The sequence below is a fragment of the Prosopis cineraria genome, unplaced genomic scaffold (genome assembly GCF_029017545.1).
Source record: "Prosopis cineraria cultivar Desert tree isolate PC_DT_omini unplaced genomic scaffold, ASM2901754v1 PC15, whole genome shotgun sequence".
Lineage (NCBI taxonomy): Eukaryota > Viridiplantae > Streptophyta > Magnoliopsida > Fabales > Fabaceae > Prosopis > Prosopis cineraria.
Window position 1 is genome coordinate 3,085,052 of NW_026555346.1, and position 20,692 is coordinate 3,105,743.

The following is a 20,692-nucleotide window of genomic DNA, read 5'->3' on the forward strand; positions in this document are numbered from 1 at the left end:
TGATCGTGTGGTGGAGATGTGAGGTGACAGCAATGACGATGGAGTTGCAAGACGGTAATGGAGTTGAAGGATTCGACCTCTTCAATTTCTTCTTTGCTTTTCCGAAAGATTTTCCCTTCCCAAACACATTTTTAGGCCACCTCAGCTTCCCAATCAAAGACGCCCGTCCAACTAAGATCCATGTGGCCACCACATGCAATTTTTGGTCAAAGCCCTTTCTCTCTCTTTCAACTTCACAGTCAACGTCTATATATTTAATATTCGGGTAATAGATGTTCCAAATTAATTACTAAAAGGGCAAAGATGTTACACAAAATATTTTGAAATATTGGGTACTCTTTGAAAAAAATTTTAAGTTAAAAAATGTACCTTTACTCCAAAAGATTAATCTCAATTCCATTTTCACCATCTAACATGCTTTAACAAGAAGTTAAATAATTCTAACCAACCTCATTTTTATTTATTTATCATCACTATGTCAGCTTGTATTTCTTAATTTGTTCAAATTTTATTTATAAGTTAACCTTTTTTTGGCCAAATTCTTTATAAGTTATTTGACAACAACATTTTGCTGATTTTTTAATGATTAATAATTAATATTAAAGCTTGCACCCTAGAAGATTTTTACACCGCAAAATTCAAAAACTAAATTTATAAATATGTGTGGATCATATAGAATTTAGAAAATAATGATATAACAATTTTTTTATTGCAATGAATATATAATAGTCAGGATTTTCCATCAATTGAAATTATCAAACATTTATAAAAGTATTTAATTTTCTCTATATATTTCACGTTGCGTTGTTAAAATTCTGTTATGTTTATGATTTAATATCTGACGGAGCCTCTCATCTCATACATGACAGACTTTTTGCTTCTGCAAATCTGCAGTGCATGGCGCGGCACGATTTCATTCATTTTCCTCCACTGTCTTCTTATCTTTCTCTTCCTATTTTGTCTCCATCTTTCACATTAACAACCTTGAAAACAACAGTTACCCCAAGAATAGTACAGGCTCTAATTGAATCAAAGCTATATATATTGGACTTTTCTCCTTCTTTTGCATTGGGCAATACACCTTTCTGCTTCTTTTGTATTGGCCAATAGTACATTGGCCCATGGAGTCTCTTGGCTACACCATGTCTCGGATCTCATTCTCACGTCGCGTGCTTCTTTTATGCTTAGCAACCACATTATTGAACCCTGCCTTTGGTACTCCGGCTTGTGAATTCCCCGCCATCTTTAACTTTGGTGACTCTAACTCCGATACCGGCGGCATAGCTGCGGCCTTTCTTGCCCCACCGAAACCGTACGGGCAGACCTATTTTGAAAGACCTTCGGGAAGGGTCTCCGATGGTCGTCTCATCATCGATTTCGTTGGTATACCTATGTCCGGATGTTTAACTAATGTCTTTATCTTCATTGATCGATTTAATCCATGATACCTTAACTAACATTTATGCCAGACATTTCGTTTTAGGGAAATAGCAAAATATTCTTCATGGTTTACTGCTTTATGGTATTGGGTGTTGCTCAAAGGCAAAAAAAAAAAAAAAAAAAATCTTGATTTTCATGTTTGTATAATTTCAGCACAAAATTTTGGACTCCCACATCTGAGTGCATATCTAAACTCTCTGGGTGTCAATTTCACACATGGAGCAAACTTTGCAACAGCAGGGTCATCTATCAAGCCCCCACCATGTGGCGATCAATTCAGTCCTTTCTTCCTTGACTTACAATTCAATCAATTTACAGAATTCAAAAACAAAACGCAGTTTATTAGACGTCAAGGTATATAATCTTTATGCTAATTAACCTTGAGTTTTCACTAAGCCGCTGGCCAACATATTATAGTTAGCTTGCTTTAAACATTAATTAGCCATTAACACATTTTGGCAGGAGGAATATTCGGAAGCTTGATACCCAAAGAAAAGCATTTTGTGAAAGCATTATATACATTTGATATCGGTCAAAATGATCTTGGTGCTGCCATTCATGGGAATAAGACTCTGCAAGAAATCAAAGCCTCTATACCTGATACGGTCAACAGCTTTTCAGCTAATGTTAAGGTAGTTTAATATGTAATGGGCTCATTATTTGGGTAATGCATTATGTTGATGCTCGGAATTTTACTAATATAAATTGTTGTTGTTGTAAATTGGTGAACTTGGGAATCAAAGAACATATACAATTTGGGAGCTAGATATTTCTGGATACACAACACAGGACCCATCGGGTGCCTCCCTTACACATTGGTCAGGATATCAGGCCAACGAGATGAATCTGGTTGTGTAAAGCCTTACAATGAGTTGGCTCAATATTTCAACTATAAGTTGAAAGAAGCCGTAGTTCAACTCCGAAAAGATCTTCCTCATGCTGTAATAACGTACGTAGATATCTACTCTGCGAAGTACTCTTTGATCAGCAATGCAAAGAAATACGGTGAGGCTGGTGAACAATAATCATTTTTGTGGGGCAAATTGAAAACTTAATATTCTATACAAAGGATACGAGAAGTGAAGTGGGTTCATGAATTTGCAGGATTCGAGGAGCCAATTGTGGCATGTTGTGGTTACGGAGGGGAATACAACTATGGCATTGTGCAATGTGGAAGAACAAAGATGGTGAACGGTACCGAAATATATGCTGGATCGTGCGAAAAACCGTCAGTGAGAGTGAACTGGGATGGGATTCATTACACAGAAGCGGCTAACAAGTTCATCTTCGATCAAATCTCCACCGGGGCTTTCTCTGATCCACCCGTTCCCCTAAACATGGCGTGTCACAGACATTAATTTCAACAAGTCTCGCTGCTAAAAATTGATTGAGATGGCTGCTATTCCCCATCACTTCGGTTGAAACCATTATCTTTTTGTGTTTTAATTATATAAAAAAAATTAAGGGTTTATAAATCGATCGGGGCAAAGAGTGTCTTAACTCTAACTCCAATGGGCTAGAATCCTGAATCACTAAAATGATATCAGCATTGTACCAAATCGTGGTCAGCAAAATATTTTGATTTAGCGATGATGTGGTGAACGGGGGGCCATATTAGCTGATGTTGTCATTGTTTCTTGTGTAACTAAAATTAAACATCAGATATGTTACAATGATGGGACCAAGACAATTTGAAGTAGACTTTAGCAACTTCTCCAATCTCCGCAATGCTCGCAATAATACTGACAAAAATGGTTAATATATACTGGACTATGTTATTTTCATATGATAAAATTATATATTGACATTCAATGTTCCAAATCCATTATACAAGTGATCATTCAAAGATTAAATTTTAAATGCTAACATTACATTGTGAACAAATTAAAACGGTAAAATTCAAGCCATGCTACTAAGTACTTGTTTGGTTTAGCAGTGAAAGTCTATATAATCTCGTTTATGTCCATATAAGTGATTATGAAACTCATTTGCACTGTTTGAATAATTTTTTTTTTTGAAAACCCATATCAATTGTGATTTCGATTCTTTACCGTACGTTGGGTAGAAACTATCAGAAGGTGCAATTTTAATTAATGTCACTTTTGAAAATCATGATTATCAATTAGATCTATTCCCTTATAATCTTTGTCATGGAAATCTTCTACCTTTTTTATATTTTTTTAACCGGAGCTATGTTACTTTACAAATCATTCCTCACCCTTTGGTACTTCCTTTTATTTACATGACATATTGTTCTACAAAGGTTGAATCCTAGAAAAAGAATTAAATTAATAAAAACTATATGTAATAAAATTTCTTTTTTCTTTTGAAAAAAGAACTTTTCAAACAATGGAAGGAGATAAAAAATTTTCACGAAGAATCTGAAGTGAAGTTTTCATTATAATCAATGCACATAATTAATACTTATGTCTATAATTTCTAAAAAAAAGTTAATTACTGTGATTTCCCTTTAATTGCTAGGCAGATAGTTGACTTAGTCATTAGGATAGACCGAGTTAAGATGCAATGTACATTCGAAAGTGGTTAATGCACACTAGAGGAAACTTGACAGCCCTATTCAAAGGAATCAAGGGTTGGGATTGGGGTTAGTATTAAATAATGCCACATTTTTATGTTTGGTGTGGAGGAATGAGAAATTTAATATCAATATCAAAGCCCTTTAGAAGGGATTACTTAGTATCACCTATCCTTCCAGTATTAAAAAATCAATATTGTAATTCATTATTTCCTAATCAAATCGTCCTCCTACTCCCCCCTCTCATCTCTCCCTCCCCCTCCTTCCTCCTCTCTCATTTCTCCCTCTGCCATCCAACCCTTCTCTGTCTCATCTCTCCCATAGACAACCACGGTCCTTGCCAATGCTGCTCTCACGAGTTTTGTAAAATCCATGTCTGTGCGGCCGTAGACCCATTTAGATGTTGTGGCAACAAGAAGCTCAAATTTGTGTCAAACTCATGACAAGTGCATATGACAAATGCAACAAATAGGTTGATCTCATAACAGGCTCAAGGAGGAAGGTGCATTGAATTCACGGTGACAACAAGGGAAAAGTGAAGGTGGGTCATGGAGATGAATATGGATTTTTTGAACTGGGATATAGATGTTTTAAACTTGCAAATACGTGTTGAACATAGTTCAATGAAGCTTAAGCTTCCGATTTGAAGAGCACAAAAAATGGAAGGATAGAAGGAAGAAGGCAAGGACAATTGTGTCTTTTAGCTCATTTTTTTTGTTTCATCTAACTATCAGTCTTATTTTTTTAATCCCATTACATACTAAATACGCTCACCATCCCAAATTATAAGACACTTTTAAGGGAGATTTGCCGTCTTAAAATGTACTCCCTCCGTTTGAAATTATAGGATATTTTTAAAGAAATTTCTCAATCTTAAAATACAAGATATTTTAGATAGATCAAGATTTCATTAAATATATTAATTTTAATATTACCCTTTCTCTTTCTATAATAAATTTTTGTCCCTACTCTTTTCAATATATTAAATGATGAATATTTTTAAAAGTTTTTATTTTTGCTTTGAAAAGATAAAGTTGTTAAGTATATTTAATGAGGTTTATTGGTATGTAAAATTTTGTCTAAAAGTATTTTATAATTTGAGATAAAGGGAGTAAGATACTTTGAGAATATTAAAGTTTCATTAAATATACTTATTCTAATATTATCCTTTCTCTCTCTATTTAATACTAATTAAGTGTAAATTTAAGATTATTAAATGAATGATATTTTTGAAAGTTAATATTTTTATTTTGAAAGATAAAATTGTTAAGTGTATTTAATAAGGAATATTGATATGTAAAATTTTATTAAAAAATATCTTATAATTTAAGACTGAAGGAGTATGATTTTATTATGTACTCATTACCAATCCCAATATCATTCTTAGTCTTTCAAGGAGGAGGGGTAACAACAAACCCATAATAGATGACATTATTTTTACTCTTTAGAGCCATTCTAACGATCTCCAGAGGATGTTAATGCCAAGAACTAGTCATTTAATGGTCCTTTATTACTTGTAGCTCTTGCATAGAAAAAATTGAAAAATAAATTTTAATCTTTTGGTCTTTTCGCTCCATTGTTATTAATTATTATAATCTGGCATCATTATTAATGTTGGGAAAAAGTGATATCCAGTCGCTGCAATTGTTTCTCTGTGGAATAATAAATGTCGAATTTAAATATGATTATCATCACCACCTCATGTTTTCGCTTTTTTTTTTTTGTAAAAAAAAAAAAAACAAGAAGAAGAAGAAAGAAAGTGGCATGCATACGCTTAACAGATAAAACAAAACTGAAAGAGGGAGAATCCAGGGAGGAAATATTAGGAGGTAAATGGGGCCCTAGCTGTATATTAGAATTACTCCAAGGACTATGCAATCATGCAGTTGATCCTTGTCTGTCGGTTCAAGAAAGGTTCCTTCTGATCACTTGATGCCGGCGCCGATGGGGTCTCCTAGTAAGTTTGCCATCCCATTCCTCTCTTGTTTGCTGTATGTGGTTGTTGCTTTCCTACCAGCTTCCAACCCTGCATTGGCCGCTCAAGTTTGTGAATTTCCGGCCATCTTTAACTTCGACGACTCTAACTCCGATACGGGCGGCTTTGTTGCTGCCATTTGGACACCACCCCTCCCTTATGGCCAGACCTATTTTCGTCAGCCTTCTGCAAGGTACTACGATGGCCGTGTCATCATTGATTTCATCAATATTTATTCATTTCATCTTCGCTCTCTTTACTAATTCTTTAATTCCCCCACTTCTATCACATTTATTCTGCGGAAGCTTAATTAATTGCTCTGTAATGTCGCATTATAGCAATAGGTTGACAGAATGATAGGGTAATCAATAAAAAAGACATTTATTAATATTCAACTCTTATTTCAGCTGAGAGTTTTGGACTTCCTTATCTCGACACGTATCTTAATTCACTGGGGACTAATTTTACGCACGGAGCAAACTTCGCAGCTTCAGCATCCACTGTCAAACTCCCCTCCACTATTTTACCTCAACCCCATGGATTCAGCCCTTTCTACCTTGAAATACAGTACAATCAGTTCGTGGCATTCATGTCCAATTCAGATTTTATCAGGCAGCGAGGTGAACGATTTGTGTCGGTTGATATTTTGAACTTGATTTAATTCTCATTAATATGAAACACAATTCATTTTGGCGCCATTGTTGCAGGAGGGATATTTGCGAGTTTGATGCCAAAGCATGAATATTTTCATGATGCGTTACACACATTTGATATTGGTCAAAATGACCTTGGCCTTGGTTTTTTTAGCAACAAGACTTTAAAGGAAGTCAATGATTTTGTACCCGATTTAATCGACAATTTCTCAAGAGATGTTGAGGTAGTTTAATACTCATCATCAAGAACTGTTTGAATTATGGTTGAGTCCAACTTTTGACTAATTTAATGATCTTGTAAATTGATGGACATGAAAATCAAGTACGTACACCATTTTGGGGCTAGATATCTTTGGGTACACAACACAGGCCCCATTGGCTGTCTCCCTTATATTTTGGTCAAGTTTCCAACAGCTGAACGAGATGAGTTTGGGTGTGCAAAGGCTTAATACTTTAACCGAAAGTTAAAAGAAGCTACAGCTAAACTTCGGCAAAGCCTTTCTTCTGCTGCGGCAATCACATACGTTGACGTGTATTCTGTGAAGTATTCTCTTTACAGCAACCCGGACAAATATGGTGAGCCGAACTGGTAATGACATTTTTTTGCACAAACTTGATTAATTAGCAGCTATATTAATGATGATGTGGATGTGTGTGTGTGTGCAGGACTTGAGAAGCCACTAGAGGCATGCTATGGGCATGGAGAGGAGTACAACTATGGGATTGTAGGATGTGGGTTCTCAAAAGTGGTGAATGGAAGTGAGGTATATGGAGGGGCTTGTGAGAGACCATCTGTGAAGGTGAATTGGGATGGCATTCACTATACAGAGGCTGCTAACAAGTTCGTCTTCCATCGTATCTCTTCCAGAGCTTCCTCTGATCCTCCAGTCACCTTGAACATGACTTGGCATCTCCTCCAAATTTAACTCGCAAATATTATTAATCTTGCGGCTCTCGTTTTCGCTGCTGCTTTCATTTATATCTAAATTAATAATGTTTGTTTTTCCTCTTAAATTACAACTTATGACCCTGTTGCTTCGTTGCCAATTCAATTCTTATATTCTTCGCATATATTGATCGGCTTTATTACTTTAACAAGGGCAATACTACTATAATTATGTTCTTGCCGCTGAAATAATTAACTAGTCAATGCTATTATAATTTTGTCAATGTATTGCCGTGCAAGTAAGCTAATTTAATTCCTTTTCAGTTTGGTGTAATTTGACTTCAATTGATGAAAAAACAATGTACAGATCGATATTGAATGTAATACATACATAACATACTTATTCAATGCCATTGCAAACGTGCAATGGTAATCAATATTGCATTATTATTGGGAGAGTGGTTAGCTTTTTAGGTGGATTCATGGTAATTACCATATCACACATCATTATCAAAATGATTATAATACCCATTCATATGTCCCCTCTATGAATGTTTATTGTGTTAGATTTCTTATATTAAGTATGTTTAAAAATAATATATTCTATTAAAATAGCTTAAGTCCTTTGATTAGGTAATTTCTAAGTTTATATATTTATAATCTATCTTCTAATTTTTAGATGTGATATTTTTTTTATATTTTAATATTTTCTCTACTATTTTTTTTTCTCTTTTTTTTTTCATTTTCTTCTTTTTCTTGCTTGAGCTTGTATTTTGTTTTAGTCTCAAAAATTTCGGGCCTATTCGGTTTATTCTTCTTGTTTTTTTATCTTTCACTCTCTCTCTCTCTCTCTCTCTCTCTCTCTCTCTTGTTTTTGTTTTTTTGGATCCCTAATCGAATGACTTAATATTATGCTAAATTTCTTATATTAAGTATGTTTAAGGATAATATATTCCACCAAATGGCTTAAGCTATTTTAATTAGATACTTTTTAAATTTATATATTTATAATCTATCTTTTAATATTTAAATATGAGACTTCTTTTATATTCTAATGCATTGTACTCTATTATCATCTCTCTATTCTACAATGATATTAAGATTGCATTGCATTGCATCTTTTCAAAAGATTAAAGAATTGAACCAAACGAGCTCTTAAGTACGTGAATAAATTGAGATAGAACAATAAAACAATGGTAATAAAATGAAAATTCTTTTCAAGAGTGAAGATTTTAGAGTACTAAAAAAATTAAAACCTCATTTAATATGATCGAATAATTTTTAATGGAAATAAAATTAGAATCGAAATTAAAATAAAACTATATTATAAAAATACATTTGATATGGAGACGAAATTCTAATATAATTTTAATTTAATAGATATATGTGTTTAAAAAATAACAAGACAAAAATGCCCCTTTCAAAGAAAAAGATAGAAACCTATCCTCCACCCATCTCCTTGAATCTCGCCACTGGAAACCACTCATGGAAACCTCGCCACTGGACAAAAATTGCTGACAGACCAAAACTAAGCTAAGGCAACAATCAATCTTGGCCGAAGTATGGTCTTGGAGAAGAAACCCATAACAAAGTAAAGCAAAGTTCTTTTATTTCCCTGGTCCCTCCTTTGGCCGGAAATTTCCCTGGTCTAAATTTATTTTCTTTCTTTTTTCTTTCTAAATTTTGGAGAATCAACACTTTACTTTATGGCCACATATTTTAGTAAAGTGGACAGCCCAACTTTCCGGCTAAGATTATATCACTTGTGTGCGCGTGTTCCCCCATATCTTATGGGATCAAAAGAGGAAGCCACCATCGAATATCGCTAAAGTAAGGAGGAGGAGGAGAGTAGTTCTTGTCGGCGATGGAGGACGAGGAAGCCGCCGATCGTTGGAGGAAGAATACTTCTCATTGCATCGCGGTGGGCTGTGACGAAGAGGTAAAATGGAGAGAGGAAGCATAGAATCCAGATTCCATAGGTAGCATGGTGGAATTGAATTCTAAGGAATTTTCTAGAATTAGAACAGCCAAGAATCATGATTCTGGCATACAAAACACACTTGTTAATGGATTTCATTTCCAATTCCCTTTACTCCTTCCTCTTCCAAGCTACCAAACATGGCCGAAGAGTTTATTATCCCATAGATCTATGCAGAACTTTCTGTACAAGCCTAGAAATTCAAAGTTCAGAAAAGATTTTTTTTGTTTTTATGTGAAGTATTAACGATGTAACTCAATCTTAGCTCTAAAAAATTTATACACTTGCCATAACCTCATCACAACAACAACAAATTAATAACAGTCAACCATTGGCAGTAATAAAAAACCTCATTTGAAGTATTTCCTGGACTTACATGCAACAGCTGACCATATTATCTCATTAGTGACGGAGTAAAGCTTAGACAATGGAAAAGTCAACCATTGGGCACAAGGTGTATTGCTTGATTCTATGTAACTAGTTTAGAAAAAAGAAAAAAGAAAACAAGAAAGAAAGGCAACTAATGGGTGCACCATAAAATGATCTTAGTTTCCTTCTCACCCCTGTGCACTGGCCAATGGAGTCTCTTAGCATTACCAAGCTTCCCTTCTCATTGCCTAGTTTGGTGCTTTTGTGTATTGCGACCACGCTGTTGAACCCAGTTTACGCCACTAAAGCCTGTAAATTTCCAGCCATCTTTAACTTTGGTGACTCTAACTCCGATACGGGTGGCTTTGATGCTTCGTTATTTGAACTAACACGGCCTTATGGCCAAACCTATTTTCACAGACCCGCAGGAAGGGGGTCTGATGGCCTTCTCATCATCGATTTCATAGGTATCTATTTGCCTAGCTGAAACAGTATTACGCATTCCATTCCAGTTTTGAATTCTTCTGTTAGATAGCGACTTTTCTTAATTTTTTCAATGTTAGATAGAGCATGTTTATAACGTTACAGGGCATGAAGTACAGAGGATATCGGCAGTTAAGTTTGTCTTTGGGAGGTCAATCAAAAGCATCAAGCCATCAACCAAGTCTTATTTTGCACGAACGAATTAGATTATAATTTATAAATTACAAGCTGATTTAGTGCTAACATGAAGGTTCTGGATTATTAGTTCTTGATTTCCTTTTTCTTTTTTTTGGTTGTTTTAATTCTAGCTCAAAGTTTTGGACTTCCCTATCTTAATGCATTTATTGATTCTCCGCAGGCTGACTTTACGCACGGAGCAAATTTCGCAGCAGTGGCATCAACGATCGCACCTCCGCCTAGTGTCAGCCTGTAGGCCGTTTCAGTCCTTTCTACCTTGATATGCAATACTCTTAGCTCAAAAGATTCATTCCCAGAACGCAACTTATCAGGCAACAAGGTAAATTATGTTAGTTTAGATCCATTGACATCTTCTTTTTTCCCCTCTATCCGGATCTCCATTGATACGAAACATATAATTTGTTAAAATTTCCTGTTAGGAGGAGCATTTGCAAGCTTGGTGCCCAAAAAAGAGTATTTTGCTAAAGCTTTGTACACATTCGATATCGGTCAAAATGACCTTAATTCTGGCCTTTTGCTAACAAGGCTCTAGATCAAATCAATGCTTCTATCCCCGAAATAATCGATGCTTTCTCAACAAATGTAAAGGTAACTTAATACCACATCACTGATAACTTGGATTATGCTCAGTTCTAATTTCTTACTAACTTTTTTCTATATAATTTCAAAATTGATGAACTTGATGAAGAACATATACAAGTTGGGAGGCAGATCGTACTGGATTCATAATATAGGACCTTATGGATGTCTCCCCGATGTCTTAACCAAATTCTTATCTATCGAAAGAGATGCGTCGAGTTGAAGGAAAATTTAATGTATTAGCTCAATATTTCAATCACAATTTGAAGGAAGCCGTGGTTCAACTTCGAAAGGACCTTCCTTTAGCTGCAATCACATACGTAGATGTCTACTGTGATCAGCAATGCAAAGCAATATGGTAAGACAAATACAATGATCACATTTTTATGAGGATCTGCGGATGTGAGTGGTAAAGTTCGTTTGATGAACGTGTAGGTTTCGAGAAGCCACTTGTGGCATGCTGTGGATATGGAGGGAAGTACAACTATGGCGATGTTACGTGTGGAAGCACAATGAATGTGAATGACACTGAAATTTTTGTGGGATCTTGTGAAACACCATCAACTAAAGTGAGTTGTGACGGAGTTCATTATACAGGGTAGCTAACAAAGTCGTCTTTGATCAAATCTCAAGAGGGGCTTTCTCAGATCCACCCCTTCCCTTGAACAAGGCATGCTATAAAATTATAAAGCGATCGTAAACTGAAAATCTCTAGGTGAAAATTGGTTTGGTTGTATTACATATGGAAGCATCACCTAAGGCCGCTGAAGAGATGATTTGCAGAAATAATAAAAGTTAAAGATAATTTGAGAATAGTAACAATCTTTCATCTATTGATCTCTACTTTCATTTATATATTAGTAAAATGCGTTTTTTTTTTTGCAGGCACGTAATAAAGTGTAACATGTCATTAACGTCAAAGAAAATCAAAGAATAAACTGTATGATGCTGTTGATATTCCCTATCAGCCATCTGATAAACATGTTGACAAAAAGAACCAAAAGGGGGGGAGGGTGGTTTCGTGAATAAAGGTGGGAAGTCAAAAGACGTGAAACAGGAGGTCATATTTGTGTTGTATCCAAGGAACACTTGGCCTTTGTCATTCGGACGGACATAAACTCATGGGCTTTCTTTGGAAGGTTGAGTAAGGATACCAGGATCTGAGTGTCGCCCACGCTCTATTCAATAACACCGAACCATGACGCCAGATGGGGTCGGGAATTAGCGCAGAAGAAAAGTCGAAGCCTATTCCATCAAGCAGCTTGACCTGTAAAATGTGAATTATGTTATCCGTAAGGGAATTCTTCAACTTTCTAGATGGTTACATCACGGTAGTGGAGATTGAATTGATTGAGCTACTACGCAGAACGACGATTAAACACACGACTTATTTGCGTATGGTAGACTGGAGATCAGTTCTGTCATGATGATCCGTGAATGGGCCTCTTGCCCCCTTGTTTAGGCAAAGAAAATTGATAAAGCCGGGACAAGGTAAAATTCAGTAGAGCATTGGACCACGTTCAGGTAGGACAAGTTTGTATTTGTACGTTGGAAAGTCACCATGGGTGGCACGATATAAATGCCCAAGTTTCCTTCTCATTTCCATTGGTGGCCAATGGAGTCTATTCACAATACCGAGTTTGCGATCTCATTCCCTCGTTGCTTGGTGATATTCTGTATTGCGACCACGTTATTGAACCCTGTTTTTGCCACCAAAGTGTGCGAATTTCCATCCATCTTTAACTTCGGTGACTCTAATTCCGATACTGGAGGTTTGGCTGCTTCACTCGATGCACCAACACCGCCGTATGGTGAGACATATTTTCACAGACCCGCCGAAAGGTTCTCCGATGGCCGTCTCATCATTGATTTCATGGGTATTTGTCTGATAATTTATCTTCACTTGCTGCTGCACATGTTTGCTTTCTTAGTCTCTTAGATGGGCCTCTTTGTTCAGCAATTTAAGTGGTAACAAATACCCCTTTAACTGAGATACAGGTGCAGCCACAATTTCGGAGTTCTATTAGATAGCAGGCCTTTTCATTTCCCTTAGGTTTAGAACATATGTTTAGTGTTTGCTCTGTAATTGGAGACTGGAATACAGAGGATATTTATGGTCCAAGATGACCTCGCAGCAGTGGCAGTTTGATAAGTTCATTAATGCATTCAAAGCTTACTTTGAACTTTGCCTTAACTCATAACCAAGGTGGTCCGCGGTAGAATAGAACCTGATAAGTTTTTTTGTTAAAAAAAAAAAATCGGCGGAGGCCTAAATGATATTGACGAGTACAAAGATGGAATGACATCTATTATTTGTAGAACTTCTGGGAATACACCCAGCAAAATACTTTTTGGATCCAACAAAACCAATTGTCCCATTTCATCTTAGTGAGAATGAAAGTAATTCCCCATGTTGTAACTTGTAATATACATATATTAGAAGACAATTTACTATCGTTTGAATTATTGTCTTCACGAGTATTTTTGTAATTTCAGCTCAAAGTTTTGGACTCCCTTATCTCAGTGCATATCTTGATTCTCTTGGGACCAACTTCACACATGGAGCAAATTTCGCGACAGCAGCATCAACGATCAAACTTCCATCTAGTATTATACCAGGGGGCGGTTTCAGTCCCTTTTACCTCAATATACAGTATTTTCAGTTCAAAGAATTCATACCCAGAACAAAATTTATTCGACATCAAGGCAATTAACATAAAGCATTGACATCTGTTTTGTGCTTCTGGGTTTTCGTTAGTAATCATTTACTTGGTATTTGGTATGAAACTGTTTCATGTCAGGAGGAATATTCGCAAACCTGATGCCCAAAGAAAAGTATTTTGCTGAAGCTTTGTACACATTTGACATCGGTCAAAATGATCTCGCCGCTGGCTTTTTTGGTAATAAAACTGTAGAACAAGTCAATGCTTCCATACCCGATATAATCAATGCTTTCTCAAGCAATCTTATGGTAATTTAACATCCAAAGTCCAAACATTGCAATTTTGGATTATGATTGGGCCTTTTATTTTTTGCTGAATTTTTTTTTTCTAAATTAATGAAACTATAAAGAGCATATACAATTTGGGGGCTCGGTCCTTCTGGATACACAACACGGGGCCCATCGGATGTCTCTCTTACATTTTGGCCAACTTTTTGTCTGCTGAAAGAGATGCCTTTGGTTGTGCAAAGCCTTATAACGAAGCAGCCCAATTTCAACTACAAGTTGAAGGAAGCTACTGTTCAACTTCGGAAAGACCTCCCGCTTGCTGCAATCACATACGTAGATATTTATTCTGTCAAATATTTGCTGTTCAGCAACCCGAAGAAAAACGGTCAGACCAGTCAACAATGATTACATTTCTGTGCACGAACTGACTTAATAATGATCTATGGATGTGAGTGGTAAAGTTGGCTTGATGAATGTGCAGGATTTGAGAAGCCACTGGTGGCATGTTGTGGATATGGAGGGGAGTACAACTTTGGCAGTGTTCTATGTGGAGGCACGGTTACTGTGAATGGCACTGACATTTTTGTGGGTTCGTGTGAAACACCACTAACTCGAGTGAATTGGGATGGAATTCATTACACAGAGGCAGCTAACAAAGTCATCTTTGATCAAATCTCGAGCGGGGCTTTCTCAGACCCACCCCTTCCCTTGAGCAAGGCATGTTACAGAAATGCAAAGTAGATTGTGACCTGAATCCTCTCAGCTGCTAATCACGGCGTCCATCCAATAAAGTGTATTCTTCCCTTCAAGCTACACTCACAGTGGCACTCATTATTGATTATTCACTATCACGTGACCCCTCTATGTTTGCATCCCTTCCCTTTCTCCCATCTATCTATCTATAAACACTGCGTCCTTGCAAAGGTTGGAAAACGCGCCTAATCTTTGAATGCTAATCCATTAGTCCTGTTATGTTGCAATTCTTACAATGAAGTACTGTAGCCCAATATTTCACCTCCCTCAGGCTGCAATCACACATGTTGATATTTATTCTGTCAAGTATTCTCTGACTAGCAACTCAAAAAAATACGGAAGTCTATTAGAAATGGTGACATTTCTTGTGCACAATGATGCCTATTATCTGTGGGGCTTTCTCATATTCGCCCCTTCCCTTGAACATGACATGTTCTAGAAAGTTAAAAATTACATGTTTTTGATACGAATTTGATTAAATGCCAGCAGCGGTAGATTTAACAGGTATTAGATGAACGAATATGGTGTATTTGCAAAGCGACCTTTTTCCTCTGCCTTTCGTGTTTGTCAGAATCAGAGTTTAGCCCAGAGTGAGATGAGGAGAATAATGTCGTGGGATGTAGTGATTTGAAATGAAACGAAAAAAATGAAGAGAGGAAGAAAATAAAGAAAGATATTGGGGGAGATAGGCTGTGGATATTGTATTTTGTTTGGGCCCTTTTTTTAAAATTTAATAAAAATAAAAATAAATTCAACTAAAATATATAAAAATACAAAAAATAAAATTTAATTCTTTTTAGGATTATGTTTTAAAAAAAATCTAACAAAATTTAAAAAAAATATCTTGCTTAAATTTAAGAAAAATCTTTCCCAAATTATTCTAACTATTTAAAACATTGAAAATTAACTTTTGAAAGTTAAGTCTTTTTAATTAACTTTAAAATTAGGTTAACAAAATTAAAAAATAATATAATAATAAAAATTAAATAAAAAAAAAGGGTGGGTGAAATGATATATCACCCACTCCAAAACATTGCTTTCCACGGCAAAAACAAAGTCAAATGCAACAAAGACAATCAAAGCACACACACACGCAGCCACGGCAATGCTCAAACCAGACGTGATAGAACAAGAAAGAAAGGAGGAGAAGCACTCGGTCAAACACAGAACAAGAAGGAAATAAGCAGAGTAGCACCATACGGCGAGACCAGAGGAGATACGACTACACAGAGATGAAGAAAAAGAGACAAAGAACCAGAGAGAAGAAGGAAAATGTAGAGAAAGAAAGTAGAAGGAGCACACACGAAAGCAGTTGCACAAGCAGAGGAAAGACGGAACAAGCCAGATGTAACATCCTGATTTTTATATAATAAAGAAATTGTGGAATTTAGGTTTTGAAGAAAAAAATAATAATAATAGGAATTTATATTATTTGAGGTTATTTAGAAATAATATTATGATTAGGTATTTAATTATAAATTTAAAAATTTAAATTTAAAACCACATAAGCAATATTTAGTTAAGATATAATACATAAATAATTTTTTTATGTGTGTGTTAAAAAAAAGAGAGAAGGTAGAAGGAACAAAAAAAAGGGGGGTGGAAGGTTGTTGTTTCTAAGTCCCACATTGGTTAGATGAGGGAAGAGAAGAGGTGCCTTCATGTATAAAATGGAGGGGGTGTGTGCATTAGGAAGCATGAGAGGCTAAGATGCAATTTAGAGAAAATTGCAACTTTTGGCCCAAAGGTTTGAATAATTAAATTCAAACCTATAGTTTTTTTAATATAATTTTAGGACTCACAATCCCATTTTTATATTATTTTTCTCTCTTCCTCTCACGTTGCTCGGCGTCTTCTTGCAAGGGGGGATTATTTTCTTTTTCTTCAGGTATGTTCTAACTTTTCTGTTTAGATTAGCATTTAAAAAATTTATTTAATTACAAAATTAATTTTATAGTTATTTTCTAAATAATATTAGCTTTTTAGTGATATGATTATTTTGTAGGATAGAGTAAATATTCTGATTAGGATTTTTTTTATAGGATAGTTAATCTGATGATATGATGGATTAAAAATATAGGTTAAAACTCTTAGGGATATAATAAATATTATAGAATATTTTCTTGAGGTTAAAACTCATGTTTAAGAATTTTTGAGTTAAAATCTAGATCTATATGGTTGAATTTATGTTGAATCTGAGATGTAGGGATAAACCTCTGATTATTAAATATTTATTTAAGTATGAATAGGTATTTTTGAGGTTATAGAAAGGTGATTTGAGGTTTCAGGATAATTTTAAAATTTTTAATTTATTTTTGGACGAATTTTTAGAATATAGAATGATGAAATTGTAATACTAGAAGTGATTTGAGGATAAAAAAATAGTTTATTAGGGTACGAGAATTTTAGAAAAAGAATTTGGGAAGTTAAATGAGGCATAAATCTTAAATTAGTATTAATATGGATTATAGATCTAAGACTTTCTAATTCTTTAAATTAGAGTTATTTATTTTAATGTAAAATTAATATATAGTATTGTGAAATAATTATGTAGATTATATTGACAAAGATAGTGGTGAAAAAGGAGTTGTGAAGGGGAACTTGTTATTCAAGACACAAGGTAACCATTATTAATGTGTTGTGATGGGTGTGTTTGTGAATGGTTATGTGTTGTTTTATTGTTTGGAAAAATTATGAATTATTGAAAATAAATATTGTATATACTTGTTTAAAATTGTTGCCAAGTGGGTTAAAAATTTATTTTTGTTTATCATGATGAGATATTATTGTTCGGATATATTCCTGTTTGGATATTTGAATGATGCATGACTTGTCAGGGTATTTTAATGTATGGTGTTAATGGGAATTTCTGTTCGGTTAATTGTTACCACGTGGTAAGCCCTCATTGGATCCAATGAGTGGCGTGTCGCTTGGTCCAACTCACCTTTGGCCGGGTGATTTGGCGTCCGAGCATGGCGAAAGGAGGATATAAGGTACAATCATGCAAATTAAATACTTGTTCGGTTTGTTTGAAAATATTGTTCGGTTAAATGTTTTGTGTGCCCACTTAGCAATCGCATGATTAGTTACAATCGCATGCATCATTACATATTAATTTTTGGTTACTGGGACTTTTAAGTCTCATTCCCCGTGGTTAATATTTTTACAGGAGCGAGTCCAGCCGAGAAAGCACCAGAGGTGTAACTATGGTGTATGAAACACCATCTTTTACGTTGCCTCTTATTTTGGATTATACAATGTATCTTGTGCCAACTTAGGACATATCTTTTTTGTGAAGCATGTAAACTCTAATCCTTTTTATTAAAAGTATTTATTTGACCAAGAGGATTATGTTTGTCTCTCTTGATTCATGACCTAATTTAAATATCATGCCATGAGGATCCTGACTGTCCCTCATTGGTCTAATTGCTTTTTTGAGATATTTTAAGACCTGTGGTATATTGTCTTGGATGTATCATGGTAAGAAAATTTTCTACCATGATAAAGGTATGATAAGGGTTCAATGAAAAAAATGATTTGTTGAATTAATAATTTGCAAAAAAATCGGTTTGTATTTTTGAGGGTGTTACACCAGACATGCAGGAGCTTTCGGCACACATGCTGAAAGTGCAGCGAAAGCAAGGGAAAAGCACGAAAGGAGAAGAAGCAACCCATGACGACGCAGCAGAAGAAAAGGAAAAAGATGAAAAAAGGACATATGTAAAAGGGACGGCGATCCAAAACTAAAGGAGAAATCGGTAAATCGTCTTTCCTTCCTACTCTATATAATTCCTAAAATTGAGAGCGAGAGGGACGGGAGAAGGAGAGTGCGTGTTTTCTGAAAAAGATAGAGGGAGGAGGAGTTGTTCTTGTTAGGGAGAGAAACTGAGAGGACGAGGGAAAGAGTTGTTCTGGTTGAAGGAAAAAAAAGAAACTGAGAGGCGACGAGAAAGAATGTTTTTCGAGAATAAAAGAGACTAAGAGAGAAGGAAGAAGGGGCCGAAAGAGACGAGTACGATCAGAAGGAAGGAGTTTTGAAAAGAGAAGGCTGAGAGCAAGGAAGAAAGAATCGAGAGAGGACCTGCGTTTTTTTCAGAGAGTGAAAGAGGAAGAGACATTACACAGGTTTCATGATTTATTTGTCCTTTGATTTGGAATATTTCATAGTTGATTTCATTTCAGCTTGCATTTTGTAAATATCTGGGATCAGTTGCTGCTCATGAACACTGCAAAGGTTTTATCTACTGTTCTTATATGGTTTGGCTATAGAAATCATTCATCTTCGGTCATGAGTTTGGATAGATTAAATAGTTAAAAATATTTGATGTTCATGTCTTATGTGAAACCTTTCAATTTAATTACTATATATGTGGCTCAAGATAGCAAAAATGATATGAGTTTACTCTCTTTACAAATCAAGTATATGCTTGTTTTGCAACCATTCAAGAATTAGTCTTTGTGATTAATCTTTTTTTTCTTTTTTTTTTTTAATTTCACTCTATGTTATTTGACAATGTTAGCTTCAATTAATGTTGCTTATGTTGTTGGTAACTTATGGGGAAGGCATTTTTTTAAAATTAAACTTGGTTGTTTCCTAAGCTATAATTATAAAAATTGCTAGAATGTGACCATGTGTGTTTAATAGACATAGCTTCAATTGTCTTAAATAAAATTGGTTGTGTAAAAATCGTATGGGTCTTATCAATTAAAATGATTTCGTACCGTATACATCAATAAGATTTTACAAGCATGATCAATCTTGTGCATATTTATATGGGTTTCAATAGCCCATCATTAAATTTAATTCTCTTTTTATAACCCAGATTAATAATTTATTTAAGTCTTGTGTGAGATTTTAAGAATCTTCATAGAGATTTAAATTAATCACATCATCATGGGGATAATAAGTCCTCGCAGATGCAGTGATTCTCAATTTCTATAATAAATGAATGATTTTAGTAAATAATCATATAATACACAATTTAAAAGATTAATTAACTAAATTAATGTATTTAAATTGTAACCACATTTACCGATTATATGTTTTAGTCATGTGAGGTTTTTGAATCTCCGTAGAATTCTAAAATAATCGTATTATTGTATGAATCATAAGATTTTGCAGATATAACGATTAAGTTTTTTTAAATATATATATATACTGCAGATATTTAAAATAATTATATTACCGTATGTGTCAATAAGGCTTTACAGGTATGACGATTAAGAGTCTTTAAAACACACACACACACACACACACTTAAAATATATTATTAACACTTAAAAATATACATAAGAACATAAATAAATAAATTAAATTGTTAAATTCTTTTATCAAGTGAGATTTTAAAATCTTCGCAAATACTTAAATTAATTGCATCACCGTATGAACCAATAAGGCTCTGCAGGTATAGCAATTAAAATTTTCAATCATAAAATATAAAAGAAAAATAATTTTAAACCCTTTCCTTTCTTTATTAAAAATTCAAAAATGAAGAAAATAATTAAAATTAAATTACCTTTTACAATTTAAAACACATATGTCAAAATTTCAAAAATTATTTTATTTGCAAAATGGTGAATTATTTTTAATTAATTTCTTTTCAAAAAAATATTTCACCAACAAACTTTTAAGCTTGAACTATGTAGACTTTGATCCCCATCAAAGATACGTAGGCCTCAGAGTCAGATTCTGAGTCAAGTCCGTCCTCTCTCGTAAATAAATAAATATTTCTCACCTAATTCTTATCATTTTCATCAGACACATGAATATAAAAGGGATAATTAAAATAATTATAAAACTATATTAATAGAGCACAACAAACTTTAAGTAACTGTTCTGACGAACGGGTGTTGTGGGATGCCTAACACCTTCCCCACACTTAATCGACTTCC

The 20,692-nt window shown here is 34.6% G+C and overlaps 1 protein-coding gene and 1 pseudogene across 1 annotated transcript; both read left to right on the forward strand.

The window, feature by feature from the left end:
* Positions 1–1,084: 1,084 nt before the first annotated feature.
* LOC129294329 (esterase-like) lies at positions 1,085–3,152 on the forward strand. Its single transcript, XM_054932595.1, has 5 exons — positions 1,085–1,383; positions 1,594–1,794; positions 1,903–2,072; positions 2,184–2,445; positions 2,545–3,152. Exons 1-5 carry the CDS (start codon positions 1,122–1,124, stop codon positions 2,796–2,798), a joined length of 1,149 nt encoding a protein of 382 aa, XP_054788570.1. The 5' UTR covers positions 1,085–1,121; the 3' UTR covers positions 2,799–3,152.
* Positions 3,153–5,920: 2,768 nt separating this feature from the next.
* On the forward strand, positions 5,921–19,154 carry LOC129294560 (uncharacterized; annotated as a pseudogene).
* Positions 19,155–20,692: the final 1,538 nt, after the last annotated feature.

Excerpts from the sequence above, each read along its gene's own strand:
- LOC129294329 (XM_054932595.1), top strand. The coding sequence starts at position 1,122 with ATGGAGTCTCTTGGCTACACCATGTCTCGGATCTCATTCTCACGTCGC. Across the intron at positions 1,795-1,902 it reads GCAGTTTATTAGACGTCAAG|GAGGAATATTCGGAAGCTTG; the intron begins GTATATAATCTT and ends ACATTTTGGCAG. Across the intron at positions 2,073-2,183 it reads GCTTTTCAGCTAATGTTAAG|AACATATACAATTTGGGAGC; the intron begins GTAGTTTAATAT and ends TGGGAATCAAAG.